The 18,495-nt window shown below is 37.7% G+C and overlaps 1 protein-coding gene across 3 annotated transcripts; it reads left to right on the forward strand.

The window, feature by feature from the left end:
• Window positions 1-1,655: 1,655 nt before the first annotated feature.
• ZNF883 (zinc finger protein 883) lies at window positions 1,656-18,196 on the forward strand. Of its 3 annotated transcripts, XM_059142762.1 has the most exons (3): window positions 6,009-6,103; window positions 6,829-6,901; window positions 16,089-18,196. In XM_059142762.1, the coding sequence occupies exon 3, from the start codon at window positions 16,567-16,569 to the stop codon at window positions 17,617-17,619; it is 1,053 nt and encodes a 350-aa protein (XP_058998745.1). In that variant the 5' UTR covers window positions 6,009-6,103; window positions 6,829-6,901; window positions 16,089-16,566; the 3' UTR covers window positions 17,620-18,196. The 3 variants fall into 3 exon arrangements, with proteins under 3 accessions (XP_058998746.1, XP_058998745.1, XP_058998747.1); XM_059142763.1 differs by lacking the exons at window positions 6,009-6,103; window positions 6,829-6,901 and adding an exon at window positions 1,656-2,483; XM_059142764.1 differs by lacking the exon at window positions 6,829-6,901.
• Window positions 18,197-18,495: the final 299 nt, after the last annotated feature.

The raw sequence follows: 18,495 nt of genomic DNA on the forward strand, positions 1-18,495 counted from the left end.
AGTCTAGCATAATGATGGATCCTCAACCAATATGTGATCCAGTGCCATTTTTGCAAATACTTTCCGTACCAAGTTCCTGCCTTCCCAATTTCCTCATATCAGAGAATTAAAAGATGTAAGTATTGAGAATGAAATTGTGTGTGTGTGCATTCATGTGTGCACACGTGCATTAAAAAATCAACACATGGATGTTAGAACCTCATTTTCAAGTAACTTATTTACTCCCACAGAAGGAAAATGCAATGCGAAAGCCATTTTCCATCAGTAACTTCTAACCAGGTGGAAGTCTGGTACTATACACAGAATGAATCCTCACTGTCCAGAGCTGTGGAAAATCTGCACTTTTTAGAAGGATAAAACAGTTGCATGTTATGGCCATGTTAAATTTCCCACACTTCTTGGAGAATCCGTAATAGTACCCCATACCTGGGAAAGTATGCCTGAATAGTAGAAATGAATGCTGAAAGCCATCTTATAGAGTAAGGAAGGAAGTAAAAGTTAGCATCAATAAATGGGGGAGTGATGTCTAAAAATTACTGGAGGTGAGGGATAAAGAAAATAGACATACAGAGGTGAGTCTAAATCAATGATAAGATGTATCAAAATTGCCCAGAGAATTTGTTAAAACACAGACTTTAGAAATAGGCCCCACCTGTAGAGTTTCAGATTTTGTAGGTTGGGGAGGGTGGAGGTGGCTGAGATTTTGCATTTTTAGTAACTTGCCAGAGATGCTGGTGCTGCTGTTCTGGGAAACACTTTGAGAAACACTGATTTAAATCATTGTTGAAGTAAATTTAAAAAGTATTTAAAAATGTTTCTGAGATATTTTTTTAATATGAAGATAATGTTTATATACACATATACATATGTTGGAAAGTGCATATCACATCATTATGTGGACAGTGACTCATTCAGCATTGTCGGTTTAAGAGTAAGCTTAACGTTTTTCCAAATAATTTTTCTATTTTCCTGAATTAACTTTATTTTGTTGTAATGAATTTTCATTACTGGGGTAAGGCCAAGTAGAGTCCTACTAATCCTGATCCTCCCACAGAAAACAGTTATAAACTCTGGACAAAATCACACACACACACAACCTGGTCTCTGGGTCATGAGGTACTGGAGAGTGAACAAAAGCAGATTATGGGAATGTGTTGAAATTTGGGAGAAGGGAATGTAGGAGGTTAGATCACAGCTTTTAGCCTGAGGATATGCTGAAGTTGGTATGGCAGAGGGTTGGGTAATTTGATTGAAAATGGGGAAATCTATTTGAGATAAGAAACCACATGACTGAGTTCAGGGCAACCAGAGCCACTTGAAAGGTGAGAGGGAAATCCCAGAGAAGAGAGATTCACAGAGGGGGAGGGGTAATCCAAATTCTGTGAATGAATTCTGCCCAAATCTCTGACTTATTCCTGAACCATGCATATTTGGCACAGACTCCTAATGCTTCCCTTAAAAACAAGAGAACTGAGCTTTTATTTTTGCTGTTGCCCCATAGACTTAGTCTGAAGTTTGAGCTCAACCCTGCTAATTACTTGATAAAACAAAAGTATTAATACTCTTCAGAGAAATATAACAGAATCCAAACTCTCCACAATTTATCACTCATGATATGGAGAATATAAGAAAAACTTATTTGACAGCCAAAGAATTAAGAAATTGTGACCCCATTTCAAGAAAAGAGACAACCAACCCAGAAGTTGGAATGCGCATATGAAGATATTAATATAATTATGGTGCTTAATTAAATAAAGATATACTCACAGTGAATAAGGATTTTTTTTTAAAAAAAGAACTAAACAAAGAGAAACAGCAGAAAAATGACAGGGGAAAGTGTCATTGAACTTGAAGCAGCTCAGTAGAAATGATTTAAAGTGAGGGGAAAATGATTAAAAAAAAGATAGGAAGAGAATCTCAGTGACCTCTGAGACAATAACAAAATATCTTGAATATGTGTAGCTGAAGTCCCAAAGGGAGAGCAAGGAAAGAATGGGATACACAAAATATTTGAAGATATAATGGCTGAAATTTCCCCCAACTTGATAAATGATATAAATATACTGATTTGAGAATATCAGTGAACTCTAAGCAAATTAAGTGTGAAGAAAACACTTCCTAGACAAGCTGTTAGAGCCTAAGGATAAAAATAAAATCTGGAAATCCAGGGGAAAAAACAACATATTACATGTGATAAAAACAATTCTAATGATTGGTGACAACATCAGAAACTGTGGTGGCCAGAAGACAGTAGATCGGTATCCTTCAAATGGTATGAAAAAACAAAATGAAACCCATCAGCCTTAAATTCTGTATCCAACAAAAATAGCTTTCAAAAATGAAGGTGAAATAATGATATCTTAGATAAAAGAATTAAGAGAATTTATCTGCAGAAGACCCTATGTTTTTCAGGTTGAAAAAAAAAAAAATGACACCAAATGGAAACTCAGTTCTTCAGGAAGCACTGAAGAGCATCAGAAACGGTAAATATATAAGCAAATATAAGACTATTTTAATTTCTTCATTTCTTTATAATACTTGGGATTTTTAAAAGATTTTATTTATTTATCTGGCAGAGCGAGAACACACAGTGGGAAAGGGAGAAGCAGGATCTCCATGAGCAGGGAGCCTGATGTGGGGCTCCATCCCAGGACCCTGGGATCATGACCTTAGCGGAAGGCAGATGCCTAACTGACTAAGCCTCCTAGGCACCCCCTTAGGACTGTTTGAAACAAAACTTACACACATAATTTATATGTGGATTATAAATTATTGAGATGCATTACATGTAACAGCGCTAGCATGAAGAATGGGGGAAGACCTAAAATGCAGAAACGTTTCTAAATTGTATGTGATTTGGTACAATATCACCTTCAAGGGGACTATGAAAGTCAAAGATGATAGAGCAATCCTTAGAGAAACCACTGAACAGTAAAGCAAAGAGATATAGGCAAAAATATAACAGATAAATTTATGAACCTCTAAAAAAGCATTTTTAAATTAATAATGGAAATAGGAAGGGAAATACAGAAGAAGAAAATCAAAGAAGACAAGCAATACAAATAATAAGATGGTGGACCTAAATCCAATCTTAGCAATAATTACTTTAAAAATTAGTGGACTAAACTGTCCAATGAAAGGCAGAGATTTTAATAATGGGATAAAAAAGCAAGATCCAAGGGCGCCTGGGTGGCTCAGTGGGTTGAGCCTCTGCCTTCAGCTCGGGTCATGATCTCAGGTTCCTGGGATCAAACCCTGCATCCGGCTCTCTGCTCAGCAGGGAGCCTGCTTCCCCCGCCTCTCTCTGCCTGCCTCTCTGCCTACTTGTGACCTTCCTCTTTGTCAAATAAATAAATAAAATCTTTAAAAAAAAAAAAGCAAGATCCAATTTTACACTCTGTATAAGATCTAGACTTTAGGGGCACTTGGGTGGCTCGGTGGGTTAAAGCCTTTGCCTTCGTCTTGGGTCGTGGTCCCAGGGTTCTGGGATCGAGCCCCACACTGGGCTCTCTCCTCGGCGGGGAGCCTGCTTCTTCCTCTCTCTCTGCCTGCCTCTCTGCCTACTTGTGATTTCTGTCAAATAAATAAATAAAACCTTCAAAAAAAAAAAAAGATCTAGACTTTAAAAAGACACAGATAAGTTAAAATTAAATGGATTGAAATGGTATATCATACAAATAGTAATCAAAAAAGTGTGAATTGATGTATGAATAGCAGACAAAACAGACTTCTCAATAAGTGTCAGAGGGCCAATTTAAAAATTTAAAGATTAATTCCTCAAGAAGACATAACATTCATGAACACTTATGCAACTAGAACAGAGCTCCAAAGTGCAAGAAGCAGAAACTGAAAAAACTGAAAAGAGGTATCAGCAATTCCACAATCATAATTGGAGATTTTCACATCCTTCTCTAGGTAGCTCAGGAGAGCTAGGCAGAAAAATTAGTTAAGACAGAGGTGCCTGGGTGGCTTGGTCAGTTGAGTGACTGACTCTTGATTTTGGCTCAGGTCATGGTCTCCGGGTCATGAGATCTAGCCCCACCTTGGGCTCCAAAATCTGCTTGGGATTCTCTCCCTCTGCCCCTCCCCCACCTCGTCTGTGCACTCTCTAAATAAATATATAAACAAACAAATAAAACTTTTTAAAAAAAGAGATTAGCAAAGGCATACACTATCTGAGGCTTTTTGTAAAACGTCCCTCAGTTTAAAAAAAAAAGTGGCCATTTTAGGAGGTGTGTAGTAGTGTTACTTTCTGATTTTAATTTGCTTTTCCCTAAAATCTAATGATGCTGACATCTTTATGTGTGCTTATTGACAATTTGTTTACCTACGTTGGTGAAGTTTCCAAATCTCATTTAAAAAAATCAAATCATTAGTCTTTTTATTATGGAGTGATAATAAGTTCTATCAGATATATTTTGCAAATGCTTTCTTCCTATCTGTGGCTTGTCTTTTCGATTCCGAAGCAGTCTCTTCAGAGGAGGAAAGCTTTTCATTTTGATAAGTCCAGTTTATCAATTTTTCCTTTTATGGTTTGTGCTTTTTGTGTTCAAGAAATCTTTGCCTAAATTAAAGTCATAAAGATTTTTTCCCCTTTATTTTCTTCTAGAGATTTTTTTAGTTTTAGCTCCTACATTTAAGAGTCCTATTTAGTTAATTTTAATATATTTGAATTAAAATTGAAGTACGTATTTTTGCATTGAGATATGCAATTAACACCATTTTCCAAAGAAAAGATTATCCTTTTCTAATGAATTACCACTCTGTCAGAAATTAAGTATATATATATTTTTTTTTACTCTTTTTTCCTCTGATATTTACATTTATCCTTACCACATTGTACTTTTTCTCTAGTTTTGTTGTGTTGAAATAAACTTTATTCTTCCTTTTTCATGATCATTATGCATATCCTAGACCCTTTGCATTTTTACATCATGTTAGAATCAGCTTGTCAATTTCTACAAAGAAACCTGAAAAGATTTGATTTAGATTTAATTAAACCTATAAATCTATTTGGAGATAACCCTCTCAGCAATTTGAATTTTCCTTTCCATGTGTACGGTATAACCCTCTTATTTGGTCTTTAATTTCTCTGTGTAGTGTTTGTAGTATTCAACCTGCAACCTTACACATATTGTGTTGAATTTTCTCTAAGAATTTCATGTTTGAGATATATTAGGAGGAGAAGGAATCCAGTAAGTGAATTTAGCAAGATTATAGAAGTAATACAGTAATTGTATTTTATATACTAACAATGAGAAGTTTGTGGCGGCTGGCTGGCTCAGTTGGTTAAGCGACTGCCTTTGGCTCAGGTCATGATCTTAGGATTCTGGGATCCAGCCCCATGTCTGGCTCCCTGTACAGTGGGGAATCTACTTCTCCCTCTGCCCCTCCCCCCGCTCATATCCCCCACCCCAGAAATAAATTTAAAAATAAAATATAAAACAATAATAAATAAGTAATAAGTATAAATAATAAAATAATAATAAATAAATAATAAAAATTTTTGAAAAAAATTTTAAAAAGAGAATTTTGAGTTGAAATGAAAATAAAATACCATTACAAAGGGTCTAGACTATGCATACTAGTCCTGAAAAAAGCCCCAAATCCCAACGAAGAATGGGACTGTGAGACTTACTTTTAGAATACTGTGTCTATACCATTGTTTATAGTGATTATGTCTTTGTTAAGGAATTCCATCTAGTTTGGGGTTGTTTTTTTCCCTCCATTTTTAACTTACTTGTTGAATAAAAGATTATATTCATCTATTAATATAGTGAATAGGCGTTCCTTTTATGAAAAGGTTAACGAAAAACCTGCATCCTTTCGGATTCATATTTGCCTGTTGCAAAAGAAAAAAGTTTTCTTCCATCCCTTTTTCCTTTTTACTTAAATAACGGAAGAAGGCCACCCCCGCTTCCAAGTAGCCAGGAGACCTAAAGGCAACTCCGAAGCGGGTAGGAGATGCCGCTTGCGGACGCACGGCCTTTGCAGAGCATGCTGGGAAATGTAGTTCTAGGCGGCCGCGTGCGCAGGCGCGCTTCCTGGCTTGCGGGATAGTGGGCTCTGGATAGTCGGGGGAAGTTCATTTCTCCTTGGCCTGGTGAGATTGTTCTTTCCTTGACGCCTGCACCCCGGTGGTAATTGGGGAGGGATCTCTGCTCAGGACACCTCACCACCCCGGAGGGTGGGGCAGGGGCGCGAGGGGCTGAAAAGCGCGTCTTCCCGGCTCAGGGGCGGGGGCGGAAGAAAGATGGGAGAATTGGAGGTCCGGATTCACGTCTGAGTTCAGTGCAAGGGGGTCACCTGGTCTCCGCATTGGGTTTTAGCGGGTATAGGGCTGTGTCTTGATTGGAGGGAGGCAGAGCTCTGGCTGGGCATCCCAGCCCTAAGGGTCGCGGTTTGGGCTGTCACTTGTGGGTTGGGAGCTGGGGGTAGGTCACGAGCACGGAGCGTGGGGCTGCGGGTCTTTTGGCTGTGATCAGGTACTCAAAGGGGCAGGGACGGCCGCTCCAGACCTTGTTTGGGAGTTAGAAGAAAACTGATCTAGGAACTTAGTAGCACCCCCCCCCCCATCCCCCAAATGTAGGATCTAGGTCTTCTGATATCCATTTCTTTGCTCTTTCTTCTGAAAAGCAGTTTCTCCAGAGATTTTTTGGTTTGTTGTTTTATAGGCAGATTTCTGAAGCCTCTTCTGTAAGAAGCTGTGGAATTGCTTCCCTACTTTCTGTGGGCTATGAAGAGCAGTGATTGTTCTCATTCACAATCTAGATAGTCAGGGTTCCCATAAAGACAATCCCGATTTCTCAACGCCCTTGTCTTTTTCAGCTCTGCCTTCTCAGGTCTCTAGTTGACTAGGCAAGATGGCATTAAGAAGAAAGATCTGACCACATAGTCTTTGGTGAGCAAAACTTTCAAGGCCAGTTTGTACCTTAAGCTGGTTTTAATTTCTAAAGTGCCTACCTGAAGTTTGAAAAATCACATGTTGTTAAATATCCTTTGAAATTTTCTTAAACTGCTCATAATTTATATGTACACATTAATGTATGCAATTATGCAGTAATACATGTATAAATGTACCCAAATATGTTCTTTACTTTTTTATAAGACAACCATTTAAAAAAGATTTTATTTCTTTATTTGAGGGAGAGAGGGATTGAGAGAATGAGTGGAGAGGCAGAAGGAGAAGCAGACTCCCCATAGAGCAGGGATCCTGATATGGGACTCAGTCCCTGGACCCTAGGATCAGGGCCTGGGCTGAAGGCAGACACCTAACTGACTGAGCCACCCAGGCACTCCCCAAATATATTCTTTAAATATTGAAATAAATCCTAGTGTAACAAGATGCTCACTTATGAGAAGCATTTGAGAATTGAGACTGAGGAAACAGCAGGCTTTTTTCCATCTCACACTTCACTCCACGTGGCATACTTTCTTGAGCCTGTCTGGCAACTTTGTGCACATAAAACATACAAGTATATCTTAATGCAACTTGGTTTTACTTTTCCTTTCCTGAAATATCATCTCTTTGCCCAGCGGGAGGAAAGGTCTTTCTTTCTTAAACTCATTGAATAAATGTTAATGGAGGGCCTGCTTTTTTGCCAGGTAATGTTTGAAGCACTGGGGATACAGCAGTGAACAAAGCAAAGTCCCTGTGTACACAGAACTAATGTCTAGGGTGGGCACACAGACAATAAACAAGTAAATATAAGTGTGTCAGATAGTGGCTTGCCGAGGAAACTACACTAGAGTAACAGGTTTAGGGAGAGCCAAGGACACCTGTTATTTCATGAGTGTGACATTGAGTAGAGACTTTTTAAGAAAATGGGAAGGTGAGCATTGCACATATATGAGGTTGGGCTGGGGGTTCTTAGGCAGAGAGAACAGCAATTGCAAAGGCCCAGAGGTTCAAATGTGTTAAGCCTTTATGCAGGCCATTGTGGACAGAAGAGTAACAGCATAGTAGATGTTGGGAAAGGTAAGAGGGATCCAGATCACACAGGGCTGTGTAGGAATTTGGCTTTTACTCAAAGTGAGAGGAGAAGCCACAGGCAGTTGGCTATAGTAGTTATTGTTTAATCAGCTCTACTGTGGTATAATTTACATGCAATTTACCAATTTTTGTTGGAGGATTTTGAGGAGAGAAGTGACCTGATTTGGCTTATATGTTATGTATTAGATGGCTCCTCCCATGCAGGAGCAGACATAGGACATTTAGTTAGGAACTAAGGCAGCAATCCAGGTGAAAGATGATTTCCCTGTTTTCTTTTATTTTCTTTTTTTTTTTTAAGATTTTATTTATTTATTTGACAGAGATCACAAGCAGGCAGAGAGGCAGGCAGGGGGTGGGGAGCAGGCTACCTGCGGAGCAGAGAGCCTGGATCCCAGGATCCTGAGATCATGACCTGAGTTGAAGGCGGAGGCTTAACCCACTGAGCCACCCAGGTGCCCCTATTTCTCTGTTTTCTTTACTCTCCCGTTCCTGCCAACTATGTGGCAGTAACTAACATGTTACTCACATCAGACCTCCAGGTCCTTCCGCATGATCACCCTCCGGTGATGATCCTGCTTCCTGTTTCACTGAGAGAAGAGAACAGCCAGAAAAGAACTTCCAAAGGCTCTCCACCCTCACATTCACCAACCTTTCTAGAAGTATTTCCATGTAGTCTTTCCTCTCATTTATGGCCAACCCCTCTACTTGTGCATTAGATCCCACTTCTCATGTACCCAGACCAGTGTCTGGGATAATCATTGGGTAAAATTCTTGGTAGTTCTGTTGTTCATACATTTTTTTTTAAATAGATATATCGAGAACAGTAATTTTTCCAGAAAAATTCAAATGCGGGTTTAAAAAATTATAAATGATATATTATCCACCAACACTGTTATACCTTGGAAGAAATCTCTACAGGTTCATGCGTCTATCTTTCTTGACTTCCAAGGGATTTCTGTTCGAAAAGCTCCACTATGCCCTCTTGAAACAGCTAAATGTATAGAATTTCCTTCTCTTCCAAGTGTGTCTCATTTTCAGTTTAGTTTATTTCAAACATAGAAAAGACAAGACACCTAGGCAATTCTCAAAGCTTTGATATCTGTATTATCAGCTTGGGCTAAGACCATTGAAATGCATATTGATTTCAGTTGTGTACGGATCTCATTGTCATTTATGAGTGGAGAGTTGCTTAACAGGCATTCAAGTTGCATGTCAGCTGGGAGGCTGTCCATTTAAAATGTTTACAGCTGGGCGCCTGGGTGGCTCAGTGGGTTAAAGCCTTTGCCTTTGGTTCAGGTCATGGCCCAGGGTCCTGGGTTCGAGCGCCACGTCATCAGGCTCTCTGCTCAGTGGGGAGCCTGCTCCCCCCCCACCCCCACCCCACCGCCTGCCTCTCTGCCTACTTGTGATCTCTGTCTGTCAAATAAATAAATAAAATCTTTAAAAAAAAGTTTACAGCTATCTACCTGTTTGATTAAAAATGGATACATTGTTATGTTCATCAATATTTCAACACTTAGTTTATAATGTATTCATGTCTTTAGAAAGATTCAGGAAAACTTGAATAGCCCATTGCTAAGATCTCTAAACCCCTGATTTTTAAATAATATTTATCTCTGAATTTGACTGATAATTCAGAATACACTTTTGGTCATTCTTGTCATTTGGACGATTTTTAAACGGAGAGAAATAATTCTGAACTTGAGAATGGGAGAGAGGCTATAGTGCTAGCGCTGCCCGTGGCTAGCTATGTGACCTTAGGCCAATTTCTTAACTCCTGCTGGCTTGAATTGTGTCTTGGGAAAACTAGGGAATTAGTTGTCATGTTTCCCAAACCTCTTTCTAGCTCAAATGCCTGATATCGTGACCTTGTTTGCAAGGTTCTGAAGGTAAAAGCCTCTAGCATCTGGTCCTGTGTTCATCTTCTTGTCTCTACTTCTCTAACAATATCAGAGTCAGCCCCCACAAAAAAAAAACAAACAAACAAAGAATTCACAGTTAGATGATCTGAGGAACATGGGAAAGATTAGCAAGAGTCACTATCTTTGCCTGGCTGAATTGTGGGGATGGTTCTGAGTTGAGAGAACAGTAACCACAGAGAGTTTTAATGACAGATGTCAGGTCACCAGTATACTAGGAAGAGAGACAGGGTCTATGATGACATTTTTGGGGGCTTGTCATGGGTTCTGTCTGGCTGCTCAGATCCAGAAATCTCACAGGTTCAGCAACAGCAGAGGTATAGTTTGGAATTCAGAGATGCAGGCTTCCAGAAAGTAAGCTAAAAAAGGAATAAATATCAATTTGTAGAATTCAATCAACAAGTGCTCACTGAAACATCCAAAATGCACCCTACCAAGTACATGGGGCTTTAAAAAAAAATAGGTGATTATAGTCCTTGCCCAGAAATAGGAAAGCTGACCACAGGAAACATGAACTCTAAACTTCCTTTGCAGTTAGAAGATGTTCCATAAATGCTGGCATGAAAAATCTAATTTCTGATGGTTTAGCTGTAGGTAGGTCTGCATAGAAGGGGGACAGATCAGATGATATTTTAGGATCCTAATCCTGTTCACTCTGAATTTTTTATGGTAATATCATAATATAGTCTGTATACTTTGATTGACTCTTAAGACATAGGGAAGAATAGTGTCTTAAGTCATACTACTTTAAGGGAGCAGGTGTAACTGGCATCATACTGTTGTATGAAGGCCACTGGACTGGGAATCGAGAGAAGTCTCACTCACTCAAGAAATATTTATTGGGTGTGTTATACATGCCAGGTTCTGTGTGTGGAGCTAAAGACAGAAGAGTAAGTTAGACAGTGTCACTGTCCTCAAGAAGATTGTACTCTAGGAAGAAAAAGAGAACATTGAAAGTAGAACACTGAAGTATAATAAAGATAATAATAGAGGAAGTATAATGTGCCACAGGTTAATTTTTGCTGGTAACATAATTATTATTAAAATATATGATTGGAACAAAGATAAATTTGGTGTGATTGTAATGAGACTTTAATACATATAAATAAGTGTCCTTTTCAGAAAAAATCCCCTCCCTGAAAGGCTATTGCAGTTTAAAAACCCACTTAATGTTGTATGAGAGCACCCGTTTCCCCACATACATAAGCAATACAGGATATTATCTGTATTTTAACATTTTTGCCAATCTGATGTTTGAAAAATGAGGTCTCATTTTAATTTGTGTTCCCATGATTAAAAGTGAGGTTGAAAATCTTTTCATTTGTTTTTGGCCATTTGTGTTTCTTCTGTAATTTTTCTGTTTGTTTTCTTTGCTCACATTTGTATTGCATTATATTTTCTCCTAATTGACTTATAGAAATTCTATATAATACAGCTAATAATCCTTTTGTTTTATTAAGTTGTGAATATTTACTTTCAGTATAGCTTTTCTCTTAGTTTCATTGATTGCCTTGTAGGTTTGCATAGTCAGATCTTAGTCTTTTTCTATATAACCTCCAGGTTTTACATTTTTAAGGGATTTTCCCACTGCAAGATTATAAAAATATTTTTCTGATATGTTTTCTGGTTATTTTAATGTTTCACTCTAATTCACCAACAATTTAAGGCAATTATGTTAAATTTATTTTTTCCCTCAGTGGATAGGCCACTTGTCCTAAGATCATTTATTGAATCTTCATCTTTCCCCAAATATTTGACATGCCACATTTCTCATGCATTACATCCCTAAAAAGAGTGGACCTATTTCTAGGCTCATTATTCATTTTCATAATTTTTTCTGTCTGTTCTTGTGTCAGGACTACCCTGTTTCAATATTTTGTTACATAGGATGGGTGCATCCCCGTTTGGCCTCATTTTGTTTTCGTTTTGAAAAATGCAGGGCGCCTGGATGGCTCAGTGGGTTAAGCCGCTGCCTTGGGCTCAGGTCACGGTCTCTGGGTCCTGGGATCGAGCCCCGCATCAGGCTCTCTGCTCAGCAGGGAGCCTGCTTCCTCTTCTCTCTCTCTGCCTACTTGTGATCTCTCTCTGTCAAATAAATAAATAAAATCTTTAGAAAAAAAAATAAAAATGCATATTCTATAAGTAAAATTGGGAGGCATATCAGTTTTGTAGGGCTGCTTTAGCGAAATACCACAAAGTGGGTGGCTTAAAACAATAGAGATGTATTATCCCATAATTCTGGAGGCTGGAAGTCCAAAATCCAGGTGTCAGGAGGGCTATCCTGCGTCTGAAATCTGTATGGGAATCCTTACTTCTGGCAGTTTGCCCTCAGTCTCTGGCATTTCTTGATTACAGCTACATAACTAATCTCTGCTTTCATGGTCACTTGGTGTACTCCCTGTGTGTCTGTGTCTTCACATGACTTACAAGGGGCTTACCCTACTCTCTTATGACCTCATCTCTATCTATCTGTACTGACAACTCTTTCCAAGTAAGGTCACATTCTGAGGTCCTGAGGGTTAGGACTTCAGCACATTCGGGTGGGGAGGGGTACCTTCAACTCACATGAGAGTGCTAGCGTCTTTAAGATATTGAGTCTTTCCATCCAGAAACGTACATTTTCAGTTGGTTCTCTTTAACTGCTGAGAAGTGAGCAGAGGGTTGCTATTTTGAGGTGACCATGCCTATTTTCTTACACTGCTTTTTTTTTTTTTAAGATTTTATTTATTTATCAGATAGAGATCACAAGTAGGCAGAGAGGCAGGCAGAGAGAGAGGGGGAGAAGCAGGCTCCCTGCTGAGCAGAAAGCCTGATGCAGGGCTTGATCCCAGGACCCTGATATCATGACCTGAGCCGAAGGCAGAGGCTTTAACCCACTGAGCCACCCAGGTGCCCCTCTTACACTGCTTTTAAGATTTTTCTTTTGTCCCTGATTTTCAGAAGTTCGACTGTGATATCGTTGGATATGCTTTTCTTTGTATTTGGCTTGCTTTTGGCTTAGGACTTCTTGAATCTATAAGTCATCAGTTGGGAAAATCTTCCATCCTTATTCCTTTACGTATTGCAATGTTCTCATTCTCTCCTCTTGTTTTGCTTCTTTGTACTCTCAACAGATATGTAGTGTGGCCAAATAATGCACTTTTAACCACTTTTTTTTTTTAAACTTAGAACTGTAAATCATCTTTGAACAACTTGCTAGCCCTCCACTTTGGTATTTTCAGTTCTTAGCTTTACTCTTTCCATCATAAATGATTGCATGAATGATCCTTTAGTGAGTAGTTATTTGATGTGTTAGGAACCAGGGACATTGGAGGAGGTGCTGGTGAACTTTACCTTGTAGGAACGAAAAGAACCAGGTCATTATCAGACACTGTAAGAGATGTGATGGCAATTGTAGAAGACTTGTCTCCTTAGATAAGTAAGGCTTTGTAATTAATGCAGATTACAGTAACTTTTCCCCCAAATGTCAAAATATGTTTTATAAGTGTTTATCTGAGATTGGGCTTTGAGTTTGGGGACCAGAGGTGTTTTATTTTGTTTGCATACAGAGATAAGATATGTCTTTTCTTCAAAACATTGTAGATGGATAGTTTTATTTTGCCACCTTAGCATCAACATTCCTATATCTCAGAGTTCCTGAAGACAGCTTAGGACACACTTATGAGATCCATCATAAACATCCAAGCCTATATCCTTTTTTTTTTTTTTTAATATTTTATTTATTTATTTGACAGAGAGAGATCACAAGTAGGCAGAGAGACAGGCAGAGAGAGAGGAAGGGAAGCAGGCTCCCTGCTGAGCAGAGAGCTCGATGCGGGACTTGATCCCAGAACCCTGAGATCATGACCTGAGCCGAAGGCAGCGGCTTAACCCACTGAACCACCCAGGCACCCCCCAAGCCTATATCCTAAACCAAGAATGGGATATCAGCTTTTTAAATTAGATGTTATCTTTTAAGTAGGAAGAACCCTATTTATAGATAACAGGAGAAAATGGGGAATACTTAACCAAGAAAAAAATCAGATAGCTAAGTAACAACCAAATAGATAGAAATCCTTGTAAGTAACAGTCCATCTGTCCATTGTGCTGATGGTAGTAACAACATTGGTACCAGGAGGTAGATTTAGAAATATTGGTTAGTGCCCACTGCCCAGAGTCCTTTAATTGGTGTCAAAAACTTAGTTCATCTAGTTCAAATATCAGCTTCATATCTGCATATCTTTATCCATCTTCTTACGTAACTCTGTGATCTTAGAGAAATAGATATCAGCTCTTCTACTGCTAATTAGTCTGTCCTTCTGTACCCCAGACTCCATTCTTTTCCATTCATCAAGGTTTTAAGACCTTGATTTATTAATTATTTCATAATCCAGTCATTCTCAGTTCTAGCTTCCAACAGTCAAAAGTTTTTCTTTTAAAGATTTTATTTATTTATTTGACAGAGATCACAAGTAGGCAGAAAAGCAGGCAGAGAGAGAGAGGAGGAAGCAGGCTCCCTGCCGAGCAGAGAGGCCGATGCGGGGCTGGATCCCAAGACCCTGGGATCATGACCCGAGCTGAAGGCAGAGGCTTTAATCCACTAAGCCACCCAGGCGCACCAAAAGTTTTTCTTTTATTTATTTTTTTTAAAAGATTTTTTATTTATCAGAGAGAGAGAGGGAGAGAGAGTGAGCACAGGCAGACAGAATGGCAGGCAGAGGCAGAGGGAGAAGCAGGCTCCCTGCTGAGCAAGGAGGCCGATGTGGGACTCGATCCCAGGACGCTGGGATCATGACCTGAGCAGAAGGCAGCTGCTTAACCAACTGAGCCACCCAGGCGTCCCAAAAGTTTTTCTTTTAAAAGAACTCCTTGCATAACATAATTTAATTTTTATCCACCTTTCAATTTTATTCTCTCCTTTCATTACCAGGCTTGCTGCACTTGTAGCTAACGGCCTCCATTCCTATTCTGTTGTAGTCTTTGAAGTAGATTATTATCTTCTATTTTTATACTAACATTATTTGGAAGACACTCCTGAATCTTGAGTTCTTTCTTGTTAGCATCCTGTTCTTAGTCCTTTCTGTAGTCAAGAGTTTCTGCTGCATTCGATGTTTTTTCTTTGCTTCTGTGACATCAGTTGATTTTGCTGTTGTTGTTCAAATGTTTTTTAATTAACTTTACTTTTGCCTTAGCATAATTGCACATGTTTTTAAGGTTTACTTTCTACTTGTTTATTTTTTATCTCAGAGAGTCCGTGCATTCTGATATCTTTATAATCCTTCCATGTCATTAACTCCCTGAAATGTTTTTTTCATTCCAAATATTGCATTTGAATCCTGTCCCCATAGTTTTCTTGCTTAGAGTGTGTCTCCATTAAATGTCCCACTTCACTTTAAATCACTTTAGATGCAATATTATGAAAAATGAAATCACCGACTTACACTAAGCCACCTCCTTTTACTTTCAATATTTCTGTCACTAGTACCACTATTAGGGTACTGTTAGTTCCTCTATTAGTACAACAATTAGTACAACCATTAGTGCCAAAATTATTGGCAAAGAAACTTGTATCCTTATAAACTTCATTTTGTAAAAAGTCCCCATAATCAGTGTCGGTGTTTTAAAAAATTTCTTTCCTCTTTTTTATGTTTTAGATTTACTCCTGCACTAAGTTATTGCTAGTATTATCCCAGTCCAGGCCCATAGCACTTATTTTATCCTTTTTACTGAATTCAATAGCCTTGTTATTCACTTTAAATAAAATTAAGAAGCATCTTCATCTAAAACATTTACTATTTATCATTTTGCTACTAAAAACTTTAGTTTTCCTATCTCCTACTATGTGGTATTGAATTTCTGTGTTTGTCAGAGTTTTTCTTATCGTCACATTTCACTTTTCCTTTCTTATTTTTTTAATCTCTGCTTTCCAAAGACATTCATTTGAATTAATGTCACTGACTTTTTCATGTCATGTACTTTCCTGTGTCTGGTTTTTTTGTGTTATATATATTTTGTCTCGATGTTTCCATTTCTTTTACTCTCCTATCTGTATTGCTCCTTCCCTTTTTTAGACTTCCATATTAATCAGGACTCATACTGTATAATCTTTTGTTTCATCACAGCACTGGTTCATTATTATTATTATTATTTTTTCTGTTATTGATAAGCGAGTTTTGTTTTTTCCTTTTATATTCCAGAGGGAAGAGAGACTGTCTTTTCCTTAATCCTGGATACTATATCCAGAGTCAGAACATCAACTCCAAAGCAGAAAGCTTCTGAAAAAGAATAGTGTCATGGCATAATGTTAGACATTTTTCTAAACGATGGTTCCTAAAACTTTGTAATAGAAGAATTGGAATTTGATAACCAACTTGAGAAACACTAGTAAAAGTGAATTACAAGGACACTCAGTTAGGAAAATCATTAATATAATAATTTTCAGGAAATATTTAACCTGAGCTCAACTCTTTTCAAACTGAGAGCTTCTAAAGATAATTGTGACATAATTATGATGTAAATCATAGAAGCTTAAAGCATAGGGGTCAGTCCATTTTTTTTTAGAAAGGCAACTCATAGATGGAAAACAATTTATTAGATATAAGCAAGAATGCATTTTTATCTCAAACCTTACTTATTCTGGAAAAAGTTTAAATGTAAAGCCATAGTTCAGCACTAATGGAACCTAAGAAAATTTGTACAAGAGAGAAGCATGAATGTAAACTGTGTGGTAAATCCTTCAGCCGGAACACTAATTTTATTCAGCATCAAAGAATACATACTGGAGAGAAACCTTATGAATGCAATGAATGTGGAAAAGCTTTTAGTGAGAGCACTAATCTTATTCAACATCAAAGAGTCCATACTGGGGAGAAACCTTACAAGTGTAGCAAATGTGAAAAAACTTTTAGTCATTGGTCATCCCTTAGAAATCATGAGAGAATTCATACTGGAGAAAAACCCTATCCTTGCAATGAATGTGGGAAGACTTTCAGTCATATTTCAGCCCTTACTCAACATCACAGAATTCATACTGGGAAGAAGCCATATGCTTGTATTGAATGTGGGAAAACCTTCAGCCGGAGCACACATCTTATTGAACATCAGGGAATTCATTCTGGGGAAAAATCCTACCAGTGTAAGAAATGTCGGAAGGCTTTTTGCCACAGCACATCACTAATCCGACATCAGAGAACTCACACCGGAGAAAGACCCTATAAATGCACGAAATGTGGAAAAGCCTTCAGTCATACCCCAGCCTTCATTCAACATCAGAGAATTCATACTGGAGAGAAACCCTATGAATGTAATGAGTGGGGAAAGGCCTTCAGTCAGAGCGCACATCTTACTGAACACCAGAGATCTCATACTGGAGAGAAACCTTACGTTTGTAAGGAATGTGGAAAAACCTTCAGCAGAAGCACACACCTTACTGAACATCTAAAAATTCATTCTGGTGAGAAGCCCTATCTATGTAATCTATGTCAAAAACTATTTTGCTATAGAACATCACTAGTTCGACATCAGAGAACTCATACAGGAGAGAAACCCTACCAGTGTGATGAATGTGCGAAATCTTTCAGTTTAAGTTCAGCCCTTACTAAACATAAGCAAACACACACAGGGGAGAAACCTTATAAATGTAATAAATGTAGTGATGTTTTCTGTCATAGTACATCTTTAATTCAACATCAAAGAACTCATTTTAGAAATGAAATCCTATCAAAGTAATGCATGTGGGGAGCTGCAGCCATAGGTCATCACTTATACCTGAACACTCAGTGGTAAGAAATTCCAGGATTGTTCATGCAAGAAAAACTTTAGGCAAAATGTTCATTTTGTTTGTACTGAGAAAAAGCATTGTTCTTGCAATTAATCCTGAAAATGTGTTCTCGTTCAGATAAAAATTTATAATGGAATTATCCCCAACATGGTTTGTTTTTAAAAACATATTTGGAAAATTATTTTTAGAAATAATTTGTTACATATTTATTTATTTGCTTATAATTAAAGGTTTTTCAGGCACAAAGTTTTAGTGGGATGATGAAAATTGTTTATATATCATCTGTTATCCTTTTAGTAATTCTCATGTTATTCTTCACTGTTAAAGAAGCACCTTTATAGCAGGTTTGAGTTTTTTAAATTAACAAGTTTGTCTAATAGCCATATAAGAGAATACGTCACAGAAAAATGTGCATTATTTTCTAGTATTCATGAAATATTTTTAATGGAATATATATGTGTGTGTGTGTGTGTGTGTGTGTGTGTGTGTGTGTAGTTTCTTGCCAAAGTGTATCATATATATACATAGTCCATTAAAAATATTCCATGAATACTAGAAATAGGTATGTGTGTATATATATACATATATTCCATTAAAATATATATACACTAAAGTGTATACACTTTAAATATAAAATATATATAAATATAATAATATATAATATATATAAAATATATATACACTAAAGTGTATATACATATATTTTTATATATTTGTGTACATATATGGTATATGGTCCATTAAAAAATATGTCTACAAAGAAAATACTAAACTCTTCGTAAGGGAAATATTCAACCCTTCCCATTTTTTTAAAACCACAATAA

Source organism: Mustela lutreola, chromosome 12 (assembly GCF_030435805.1).
Source record: "Mustela lutreola isolate mMusLut2 chromosome 12, mMusLut2.pri, whole genome shotgun sequence".
In the NCBI taxonomy this organism is placed as follows: domain Eukaryota; kingdom Metazoa; phylum Chordata; class Mammalia; order Carnivora; family Mustelidae; genus Mustela; species Mustela lutreola.

Coding starts and splice junctions, on each gene's coding strand:
- ZNF883 (XM_059142763.1), top strand. CDS start 16,567: ATGGAACCTAAGAAAATTTGTACAAGAGAGAAGCATGAATGTAAACTG.